The 12,833-nt window shown below is 34.2% G+C and overlaps 1 protein-coding gene across 7 annotated transcripts in view; it reads left to right on the top strand.

Moving 5' to 3' along the window:
- The window catches only part of LOC6032945 (protein rolling stone), a 130,698-nt gene that overhangs the window by 91,349 nt on the left and 26,516 nt on the right, over window positions 1–12,833 (top strand). For all 7 annotated transcript variants that reach the window (XM_038252231.1, XM_038252230.1, XM_038252227.1 and 4 more), the window contains one exon: window positions 4,244–4,334. In XM_038252231.1, coding sequence (XP_038108159.1) covers window positions 4,248–4,334 — 87 coding nt within the window. In that variant the 5' untranslated portion in view covers window positions 4,244–4,247. The remainder of the gene's footprint in view (window positions 1–4,243; window positions 4,335–12,833) is intronic.

Genomic DNA, 12,833 nt, shown 5'->3' with positions numbered 1-12,833 from the left:
CGCGTATATAGTTGAATAGTAATTGAATTCCTAATTCCAATCATAGCTCACCAAGTCGCGATGGCCTAGTGGTTAGCATTTTTGCTTACCAATCCAAAGGACGGGGGTTCGAACCCTGACTCGAGCGACTTTGATTTTTCGTTCATGTTCAGAGTTTCAAGATTTATATTTCCTATACTTTCTCGTTGGGAGCAGATGGGAATCGAACCCAAGACCATTCGCTTACAAAGCAAACACCGTAACCAGTCAGCCACGGCCGCTCCATAGGTATCCTGACGTGACACGTGGTCGTGAAATGCGTTGCGCTAATCAAAGTGTTCAGAACAGATCGCCGCACTTTGCGCAGTAGCAAGACTGACGCTCTCTAGAACCGCAGAATGTTTAAACATCTTTCCAAGGATAATAAGTTTTTCAGCTATAAATGATAGCATTAGTAGATTAGCATTAACTGGTGATGGTGATCTGAACAGAAACAGCAGTTTTAAAATCGCTAAAAAGTATTTGATTTTTTATGTTATTTGCTTAGATTTTTTTATCAACCGCAATTTAGGTTTGGAATGTGGTTCAGATTGAATAAGTTTCTCATAAATAAATTTCTTGAGTGAAAAATTTAAGTCAGTCTAAAATTTTAGATGAGTTTAGAATTTGTTGTTTCGTTTATAAACAATGTTTCAAATAATTTTTTATCTCCATTTAAGTTACTTCCTAAAACTGGGGCAAATCGGGACTTACAGTGTTCAATTTGGAAATCATTGTAATAGTTTTGTTGTTCTGTTCCTATTTGAACTGAAAATAGATAATGTTTTGAAATTTTGTTTATAATAAAAAACATAATTATTAAGACCTATTACTTAACGTGAAGACTTCCAGCATTGTCATGATTTTTCGTTCAAAGATATAAATTTTGCATCGCTTTCAATATTTTGACAAAATTCCTTCAACAAGTTGTTTTGAATAGTGCCCTACACATGCTGATTCCTTTTGGTAACGATTATCCCATTCCTTGTAAAGTTATGGAAATCGTCATTAATCAATGATTGCCAACTAGGACGTACATGACTGGGCCACAAAATTATATAAATTTTGAAGCACAATTGATTTAGATCAAAAATTCTTAAAGTGGCTTCAAGAAGGCAACAACTGGCACATGCTGATTCATTTTAGTGCTGAAATTCGTTAAATTGAATTTAATACAGAATATTTTATAGTGATGATCAATTTTCTTCGAAAATGATCAACGGCTTTACCTTAAAATACTAAAAAAAATTAGGAAAATATTTTAAAAGTTTGGCACTTTGCGGATCTGTTCACTCAATTTTTTTATGAATAGCCCTAAACATGATGCTGATATACGCCTAGCGATAAAAAAATAATAATATTCTTATCGATTGCTAAGAAAGGAAGTTGAAAAAAAAATGAAAGAACAAGCAATGGCCTCAACATTTGTATGCAAAAATGTTTAAAGTGCATTTTGCACCTGCCCAGTTCTTTTGCAATCATTAGTTTTCAAAATATCCAAGTATTGAATAGATTTTTTTTCGCCGAAACAAAAACTTTTTGCAGTGCTGTACATTAGAATTACTCAAAAATTTAAAATAAAAAAAAAAATGATCGATCCCAGACATGCTAAATAAGATTTTAAACGCAGTAAAATGCATTTCTTATTGTTTTCAGCTGGTTAGACTTCTAGTTCCTTTTAAATTTTGATGATTTTTGATAAAATATTTTGTTTGACCCCTGATTTTTCGAACCGATTTTAAGGGGAAAGGGGAGGGTGGTGACATAAACTTCGAAAAAAATTTCAACGGCCTAATAAACTATTCCACTTTTTTCTCAACCAGATCTGGCCAAAATCTGTATTTTTTTTTTAGATGCAAACGGGACAAAATATAAAAATTCCCGCGATTACAAAAAATGCGTCGCCGCCAAAAATATTTTCGAGGATCTGAAATAAAATCTTGGATTTTTTCTTTTTATTTTCATTTCATTTCATTTTATTAGGTTGCTTCAACAATTACATTGTTAATTGGATTCCTAATTGCTGAGATACATCCTCCTGAAGTTTTAGCTTTGTGAAAAAAAAAATCAGTATCATCTAATAAGCCCTCTTTTTCAACTAGTTATATCTCCAAAACCATTGGTTCGATTTTGAATGTTAAAAAGCGAAATTTTTGTAAAATGTTCTACTCTTTTCAATAAAAATAATTTTGAAATTATATCATCACGAATAACTTTAAGAAACTTGTATCTGACGCTTTCATTTTTTTATATAATATTAGCTCGTGATGGTTACAAACAACCCCTTATTTTTACATATTAAATTTTTTGTCTGCTCTACAACTTTGTAGAACATTGTTACACTCTAAAAAATAACCCTGCAAAGTTAGATATAAACACGACATTTTAAAATGAAAAAAAAATGTCCTAAATGAAAAAATGACCCTTCTGAGTCATAGATTCGAAAAGTGCATTAAATGTCCCTTAAAATGACATGTTCCATAAATTTTTACAGTTGAGTAACGGAAAATGGCAGAGTTTCAAAAACATTTAAAGTGTTTTTTTTATGAGATAATGGACCAAAGTTACCCCTTAGGACAAAGTTTCACGCAAAACGAAGAGGGGTCGGGGCAAATTTTCCTGATTTTGTGTGAGTTGGTAGAGAATTATCCAGTAGCGAATTTTGTAATCAATTAATCACAATTGAATTAATCAATTATTTTTTCCCGAAAGCAAACATAAATTATTTTTTGATTCAGAAAACTCCACCTCAATCACACAACCGCCTATTCGAACGAAACAAGCCTTCAATTAGTATTTGACGAAATTGTCCTACCTCTTTCTATTTAATCACACACTCCAGCACACATGCATACAGAGGTAATCACGTGCGATACGCGTGAGGATAATGATGGCAATTATAATTATCTGACTGTATAACTAAATTTGCAAAGAGAAACAATATTTGTTTATCTTTACGGGTACATATTCCGACGGCATGCCAATTATTTCCGGCAATGGAAGACACTATCGAGTGGTCATTTTGTAGTACCTAAGTATCTCATTAGTAATTTTTCATTGTGGAAAGCTACTCTTCCAGACGAGTGAATGTACTCATAGTGCCACAAATTTGAAACAAGCAACTGAAAGACTTTTGTTTATTTTGGACGTAACAATCATTTGTAATGATTTTAGTGAGAAAATAAAATACGAAAACGTCAACACTAGCTCAGTTTCACCAAATGCAATATTGAACTGATGAATATGTGTTTTTGGCACCACACTTTCAACGTGAAAATTGCCATGTGAATACACAAGGCTTTGCTTCCGCAATGGATATCATTCCACTTGATATGCACGATACACACATCAGTGCAGAGGAAAAAAGGTCAACTTGATGCCATTTTTTATTCTCTGCTCGATATCTTCCATATATGTAGTTATTTCCGAGCGATAAATGGAAAATTTGGTGAAACCTACCCTATGGTCGTAAAATGTAAAAGCTGTCAACCTGTGTGACAAATTGGTGTCAGTTCCATTTGCGAATGGAGTTCGCCGTTTGTTATACTGTTTTGCCACAGTTGCAGTTTACAAAATTAAAGTTAACTGTCAGTGAAAGTTGCACCTTTTTTCTTAAGTTTTAGGTTAGATAAACCTATGATAGCTTCTATTTATTTCTGTAATTGAGTTAAAATCTTACCTTGTACTTTAATTTTCTCAAAAACAAGTAATAACATAAACTTAAAAAAGGGACAAGACAATTCGACATGGAAATATTTGTGGCATTTCACTGAATTTTAAATCAATGTGTGGATCAAACGACAAACAGATTACTTTGACAAATGAAATGCTTTGAGTTATGTTCAAAGAACTTGTATCGATTTGAGGAACTATTCTGCCAAGGTTATGACGACTCTAAAAATTTCATATCAAAACAAATCTTGCAACAAAAAAAAGATGTCCTCTCCACCAAGCCAAATAAAACGCGACAGTTTGCAGACCAAAACCTGTGTTCCACACCACATTTAAATTAGTTCCACAAGACCCTCTTTTCTTATCTGATTGCATTTTTGTACACACTGCTGTGTGCTCCCAAACACAGACTCGAAAGGTAAACAAAGCCCTTCGGAGAAGTAAAACTTTAATTAGATTTGTTCCACCTTTGCCACGTGGTGCCGTCCACTCACCAAGCGAGAGTCCTTTGCTAATCTTTTCCTTTTTCTTGTTTTTTCTCCTCTTTTTTCAGAATCATGGTTACCAAAATATGGCGAAGCTGCTTCCCAGACAGGGCCAACTCTCCGCACCACGTCGAACGGCATCATTTCTACCTGTGTCAGGTGAGTGTGGGTGGTTGTGGGGCCAATAAAACCCAGGGTCAGAAGAAGCAGCGAGGGGGTTTGGCAGGGAAAGCCCCAACTGGTCCAGCCCGTTCATTTCCGTTTCATTTGTTATGTTGGCTGCTGTTGTTTATGGGAGCTAAAAATAGCCGGTCGTAAAAGTACGCAGGTTTAATAATATCCTTTACCTACCCTCTAAAAAGGCAAACATGTCATTTTGCATAAAAATTTCATTCATGCAACACAGCTAAAAAATAGTAGTCCAGCTGCGTGTAAAAGGCGTAAAATAAATATTGCTTTATTTTATGCAATTTTATGTGATTTTACACCCTGAAATATGTAGCCTATCAGTATGCGAAACCTACGTGACCGAAATGTCAAGCTCATATATGCGTTTATTCTTACAGATTTTCATCAGTTTTCTTTTCCATGTACATTCATTCAGTTAAAATATTATTGAGTATCCAATCACAATCGATGACTTTTCTCCTCAATTTTAAATACTAGCAACTTTTATTTATTCATGAAATATTGTAGCTTTCGCTATTCAGTGATTTCAAATGTAGGAGGTCCTACATGTACAAAAGGGAAAAGGGATACCTTAAAACTAACTTATAAACTATATAAAGAGCGGATCAATGCAGCTGAAGACTGCAATGATTTTTGTCGAAATGCATCAATTATCTTATTGGACATAACATCCAAAGTGTCAACTTCGGCTAATTGATGCAGTTCACTGGTGCTGAACCAGGGAGGAAGTTTCAAAATCATTTTCAGAATTTTGTTCTGAATCCTCTGAAGTTTTTTCTTCCTGGTTAAGCAACAGCTTGTCCAGATCGGCACAGCATAAAGCATGGCAGGTCTGAAAATTTGTTTATAAATTAACAGTTTATTCTTGAGACAAAGTTTAGATTTTTTTTTTCATCGGTCTGATGGCCGAGTGGGCTAAGGCGCCAGTCCTTACTGGTGGTGCTGGGTTTGAATCCAGTCGGTTGCAATTTTTTATTTGTGTTTGCAAAAAAATTACATGCAGTGTGTAATATTAAGTGTTTATTTTGACGAAGGTGATGTGCATGCTTTTGTATGCGATTTTATCATCGGATTTTTTGCTGTGAAGATTTGTTACAATGTCATTCATACAAAAAAGCCCATAAATTAAAAAAAAACTTTATGCATTTGGCAGCCTACACACAAAAAAATATTTCCGATTGTTAGATCATTTATGATGTAACACTTTTGCACGTCATTAAACATTTAAATTTAAATGCAATTTGATGTAAATTTGCAACCAATTATACGTAAAAACATGATTTTACGTGTGATTCAACCGTTTACGTCGAATCTCACATTTACATCAACTGAGTTTACATGTAATTAATTTTTACGTGTCGAGTAAATTCACATATTTTTTTCTATGGGTGACGATTCTCGAGATTTTCAATTTCGCGGAAATCGAAAGTTACATTTGGCCATTTCCTGGGCATTCCCGGGACCCGCAAATTTGTTTTTGAGTACGCCACTAGTGAAAATAACTTTAAAAGAAAAATATTAAATTTGTTTCTTCAATAAATTCAGTTAAAATTAATGCATACTTATTCAATGATACGTTAATTGAGGTAGCCTGGTATTTTTTTTCCAGAACCATCAAATACAAGATCGTTTCTTGAGCTTTTCGGGACTCAAAATTGTTCTTTTTTAATGTTAACGAAACTTCATTCCCACGGATTGTTTTTTTTTTAAGGTTGTAAAAACTTGCTGCATGAACTTGTTAACAGACTTTGTGAAGTAAAAAAATAACTAATATATAATTTCCCAGTATCGGTATTTTTGAAACAAGATAAATAACGACTCAAAGCAGCAGTTTAAAGTTGTATTTCACAATTGGCGGACCATAACTTCACAGATATGCGAAACACAAAATGAATTATTGACATAAAAAACACAGTGCAATAACTTACTTAGAATTAAAAAAAAAAGATAATAAGGATTGGTATGCTCGAAAGTCTTTTCCCTCTTAGAAATAAATAATAATTAAAAAACTAACTTAACCCACCTATGTGGTTGTTGCCTTCCTCACGTTTTACTAACATTTGGTGATATGATGGGTTTGGACACAAATTCTATCTATCTTCTATACATACATACAAAATTTCGACGGTTTTGTTGGAACACGAATCAATTAAACACGGAACGTCCGATCGAGATGCTCTTTGTTGCGTTGGGTTCGTATGGTAAGTTCGGAAGGTTCTTACGCCAAAAAGTTACAACTTTGGCCACTCTGGAACCGATTCCGGAAAATTTGCCGATTGTATGGGAAAGGATAAAATCAAGTTTTGATCACAGGAGGCTGAATAAGCAAAAAAGTCAAAAACGTCAACAAACGAATAAAGGCAGAACGAAGTTTGTCAGGAAAGGCTTGTTTCTCAATAAAGAAATACACAAATGTCACTTAAGCGGTCATAACTTGAAATTGAGCGTTGTCAGATCTTCAATGTTTTGGACTCATTAGAAAAGTCTTTTGATTACCTAACCAACGATCGGTCGGAAGAAGGATCCGGACATAGTTTTCATACATTTAAGTGAGATCCGGCATAAAAAAAGTACATAAATATCACTTAAGTAGTCATAACTTGAGACAGGGTTGCCAGATCTTCAATGTCTTGTACTCATTGGAAAGGTCTTTCGATTACCTATCCAACGATGAGTTGGATGATGGATCCGGACATAGTTTACATACATTTAAGTGAGATCCGGCATAAAAAAGTACATAAATATCACTTAAGTAGTCATAACTTGAGACAGGGTTGCCAGATCTTCAATGTATTGGACTCATTAGAAAGGTTTTTCGATTACCTATCCAACGATGGATTGGATGATGGATCCGAACATAGTTTACATACATTTAAGTGAGATCCGGCATCAAAAAAGTACATAAATATCACTAAAGTGGTCATAACTTGAGACAGGGTTGCCAGATCTTCAATGTCTTGGACTCATTGGAAAGGTCTTTCGATTACCTATCCAACGATGGATTGGATGATGGATCCGGATATAGTTTACATACATTTAAGTGAGATCCGGCATAAAAAAAGTACATAAATATCACTTAAGTGGTTATAACTCGAGACAGGGTTGCCAGATCTTCAATGTCTTGTACTCATTGGAAAGGTCTTTCGATTACCTATCCAACGATGAGTTGGATGATAGATCCGGACATAGTTTACATACATTTAAGTGAGATCCGGCATAAAAAAGTACATAAATATCACTTAAGTAGTCATAACTTGAGACAGGGTTGCCAGATCTTCAATGTATTGGACTCATTAGAAAGGTTTTTCGATTACCTATCCAACGATGGATTGGATGATGGATCCGGACATAGTTTACATACATTTAAGTGAGATCCGGCATCAAAAAAGTACATAAATATCACTAAAGTGGTCATAACTTGAGACAGGGTTGCCAGATCTTCAATCTCTTGGACTCATTGGAAAGGTCTTTCGATTACCTATCCAACGATGGATTGGATGATGGATCCGAACATAGTTTACATACATTTAAGTGAGATCCGGCATCAAAAAAGTACATAAATATCACTTAAGTGGTCATAACTTGAGACAGGGTTGCCAGATCTTCAATGTCTTGGACTCATTGGAAAGGCTTTTCGATTACCTATCCAACGATGAGTTGGATGATGGATCCGGACATAGTTTACATACATTTAAGTGAGATCCGGCATCAAAAAAGTACATAAATATCACTAAAGTGGTCATAACTTGAGACAGGGTTGCCAGAACTTCAATATTTTGGACTCGTTGGAAAGGTCTTTTGATAACCTAACCAACGATGGGTCGGGTGATGGGTCTGGACATAGTTTACATGCATTGATGTGAGATCTGATTCGCAACTCTGACACTTTTTTATACGTAACTTTTGAACTACTTATCGGATCTTCAAACAATTCAATAGTGCAGTATGGGGCATCAAACCGGATCGAATGCAACTAATTTGACTCAAATCGGATCAGCCAGTGCCGAGAAAACTTGGCAAGAATTTTGAGCACCAAGGAGAATACGCACACACATACACACACACACACAGACATTTGTTCAGTTTTCGATTCTGAGTCGATAGGTATACATGAATATAGGTCTACGAGCTGTTTTTCAAAAGTTCATTTTTCGAGCAGGATTATAGCCTTACCTCAGTGAGGAAGGCAAAACATTAGTTTTCATTCCTGAGGTGTAACTGCTAAGTATGCTTTAAGGTAAATTTTTGAGTCCAAATTTTATTTAGGTTCTCTCTATTACAGTTATTGGAATTTTTGACAAGTTCACATAAACACTTCCTGAATAAGAAGATTAGAGAAGCATTGGTTTATTCGAACTTGAACATCAAATCGACATCGTCGTGCTATCTTGTCGCACCCGCCATTTTGGCGTTCCGAGAAAAACGCGTTTTAATGTTTGACCTTGAATAAACAAAACCGAGCGCAGGCAATGTAAACAATAACAAACACGTTTTGTTTGGCTGACCATATAATTACAAATGTTTACGGCGGTCCATCTTGTACGTGCGTCAAACGCGTTCTTACCTGGAATCTCTTTGGCCAGTAGGCACTTACATCAATTTTTCGGAGCGACAAGATAGCACGACAAAATTGAAACTACTTTCATTTGTTAGGTGACAAAAATGCACGGAGTTTTTTCGGATTTCGTTGAATATTTCAGGATTGAAATCGAATTTTGGGGATCTATGAAGGTCAAAAGGTGAGCTGCACAAAATGGCTTTCTTAACTCAATTTGGCAAAAAATTAACGTACGACAAGTTAGCACGACGGCGACGAAATGTTCTAAATCATTTCGATTTTTTTTTATTGTTTTTTATCAGTTTATATAATTTTGCGTCCATATTTATAACTATAAAATTTACCGGGAGTCTCTACCAAATTTCCTGGGAAACGAGAGGTTAAAAAATGGTCGATTTCCCGGGAATTTCCAATTCCGAAGCAAAAATCATCACGAAATGCTTTATATATTATGACAGGTATGCTACTACCGATAATTTGCAAAATATCCATGATGTCGCATGAACATAATTTTTAACAGAAGATTGATGTCTTTTTTCGATCTGTGGCTCAAAATTTCATATTTTGGAAAAGCTTAAAACTGTCTCCTTTTTTGGAGCATTTTTGAAGGGTTAGCTCACCTTTAGAAAAATATTTGCAACGACATTATGTGTTAAAACAATCAAGACGTGATTAAAAAAACATACAGTTTTAAATTTTCTGGTACTTAATTTTTAATTGAGCGTCCAATTTCCCGTCTCGGAAAAAAAAATCCCGAGATTTTCCGTAGAAAAAAAAATTCCGTTTCCCGGGAAATTCGTAAATTTTCCGGGAATTCCCGAAATTCAAACGGATGTATACATTTTCATATTTTTTGGAACCATTTTTTGAATGCTCTTGAAAAAATAATAAATGTAGAAATTCAATTTAATATCAAGATTTTTTTCTGATGATATAAATTTCTGAAGCAACTGGAAATAGACCATGCTTCATGAAAATAATCTATTACAATTCAGGTAAACTTTTCAATGAATAATGGGATAAAACGTGATTTTAATTTATCGTATAATTTAATCATGTTTTTGTGCTATGAAAAATCGTTTTACCGACGTCAATTATAAACCTGAAAACCATGTGGCAAAAAACATAAAAAATCATATAAAAACCTACTTTGTATGGTTTGAGGGGTGCCAAAAAGTGCAAACATATTTTTTAAGTGCTCCAAATATTTCAAAATATTGAGTTGTTTGAAGTAAAACAAACACGAGAAGTAAGATTTTTAAGGAAAACTGAAAAGCTTAACAATTTGTTCAAGAACTGAAACTAGTATTACTTGTTTTATTAAATTTATTTGTTATGAAAAACTTAATTTCTGCATTATTTTCGTCATTTTAACTTATTGTTTCAAACCATATTCTCTCAAACTGGTCAAAAAGGCAAGTTTTAAAGCAATTTTATTATTGTGGAATATTTATGGATTCTAGATTACTTGTTTAAAACAACCAAAAAAAGTAAGCGAGAATTCATTTTACTTACTGTCCAAATATTTTGATGAAAAAATGTACCTCAACAAAAAATACTTAAGATTATATTATTGGTTAAACGCTTTGAGCTTTTAAAATTAGAAAAACTACATTTTCTTGTAGTTGTATGATTTTGTTAATGCAGTCAAGCTATTAGTTGATCTTTACACTTATTTTAACCATTAAAGTTGCTGTCCTATACAATCTTGATGCAAAATATTGATTAGAGTCAATATCAAAACAATTATAAATAAATTTAGAATTTCGCAGGATTACCCTGGAAAGTAGTAAAAAATTTCCTATTTCCCGGAAAATTTGTAGCTCCGGGAAATTGGACGTTCTATTTTAATGTCATGTCTCTGAATAAAAAAAAGAGATTTGATAGGGCTTTATCGCTGAATCTTTAATACGTCTACGTTTGTTTGACGAATAAATAAATAAATTTACTGCTAATATATCTGTTTTTCTATGAAATTTGATCAAACCTTAAAATAATGTTTATTGGGATCGAAAGCAAATTTACCGCAAAAAAAAAACGATTTAATAAAATCTTGTCAATGTTTTCATTGGCTTACAATAACAAGTCAATATCACAAATATTGAAATATTATATTAAAAACGTTACTTAATCCACCTTTAGGTGGTTGGTGCCTTCCTCATATTCATAAAGTCAATAGATTCAGTAAAAATAGCAACATGTTAAACAAATCAACTTTATTACTCATTTCTTTTGAAAGGGTTCACAGACCTTAAATATTTCTGGCTCATCGGCAAGGTCTGATAAAAAAAAAACCTATCCAACGATAGTTCGCATGGATGATTCAGGAAATATTTCTATCACAATATCTGAAATCCGGCCTCCAAAAAGTGCATAAATAACATTTAAGTGCTAATAACTTTTGATAGGGATGTCAGATCTTCAATGTGTTGGACTCATTGGAAAGGTCTTTTTAATGCCTTTCTGAAAATGTATAACATGATATGTTTTCTTGCAAGAACCACCCTTTTTACAATCTTCCGGACATTCGCCAAAATCGTTTTTCTAGCATAACTTTTGAAGTACTTTACTAAACTTACTGATTTTAAATAGAGATCTATGGGACCTCAAGACGGATTGAATGAGACTAATACGGTCACAATCCGTTCATCCAGTCCGGAGATAATCGATTGACAATTTTTTTGTCCACCCACCTACACACATGCACACAGACATTTGATCAGAACATGATTCTGAGTCGATATGTATACGTGAAGGTGGGTCTACGAGGTCAAACTAATAAGCTCATTTTTTCGAGTGATTTTATAGCCTTTCCTCAGTAAGGTGAGGAAGGCAAAAAGGATCAAAAATGGTGCCAACTTGGGCAATTTTTAAACGCAGACTAGGATTCATCGAGAATTTATAATTTTGTTTGTAAATAATTTATAAAATCGATTGAAATTTCCAGAATAGATCAAATAAAACGATATACAAATTTAAATTACATGATTTCAGTTTTCATTAAAATTTAAAGATTAGAAAAAAACCTTTTTTTGTCCTATAATTATTCGGATAAACTTTTAAAAAGGGTGGAGTGGGTAGGGGCTAAATATATTCAATGGCCTATTTGTTTTACACAAAGTTGTAGGGATTTATTTTTGAAGGTATCTCCAAATATTTTCAAAAATAATTTATGAATCAACACTGTTTTTTATTCATATATTGACATTTCATCTGAACACCGTTATAACGTAGACGTTTGCAACTTGAACACTTTTTTCTTCGACCTTTCACCTTAGCCCGAGTTCCACCCCAGAAACGCTGTGGGCTGAGTTCAAGGTTGGCAAACAACATCGCATCGGTCCGAACCCATCTTTGGCGCCCTAAATGTTGCAACTTGCAATTAATTGATTGGTGCGCTTTCGCACATGTGCTAAAATTAGGACAAATATCGACGTTGTTGAGAGCGAGTGTGTGTGTGTGTGTAGTTCTGGGTTATGGTTATGTGTGTGTGTGTGTTTGTACGGCCCGGAAGTCATACCCGGAGCCATCAACCAACCTGCCGGGTGCCGGGTGCGGTTTGTTCTAAAATGATTGGTACAAGCTGGCATATTCGGATGAAACCGAAAGGTTATTCCCAATGCTCTTTCCTCCAACACCCGGCTATCGACAGCTCATCGTGTGTCTGCTGGAAAATATCGAACTTGGTGCACTGAAAAAACTAAGATTGAAATAAGGAAGCAGATTTTTTTAAATGTACAATTTTCAAAAACGCAATTGTACATATCCGTACATAGAATAGTGTTTAAATTTATTATTAACTCTAAAATTCTATGCAATAAATGCCAACTTTCAGTGTGATTCTAAAGGATCTACCATATATTCATAATTCAACCAGCATGTGCACATACTCAGAATCTCCAGTGCCTTGT

This window comes from Culex quinquefasciatus, chromosome 2 (assembly GCF_015732765.1).
Source record: "Culex quinquefasciatus strain JHB chromosome 2, VPISU_Cqui_1.0_pri_paternal, whole genome shotgun sequence".
Lineage (NCBI taxonomy): Eukaryota > Metazoa > Arthropoda > Insecta > Diptera > Culicidae > Culex > Culex quinquefasciatus.
Note: the sequence above shows the minus strand (reverse complement) of the source record. Positions and strands in the feature narration are given on the sequence as shown.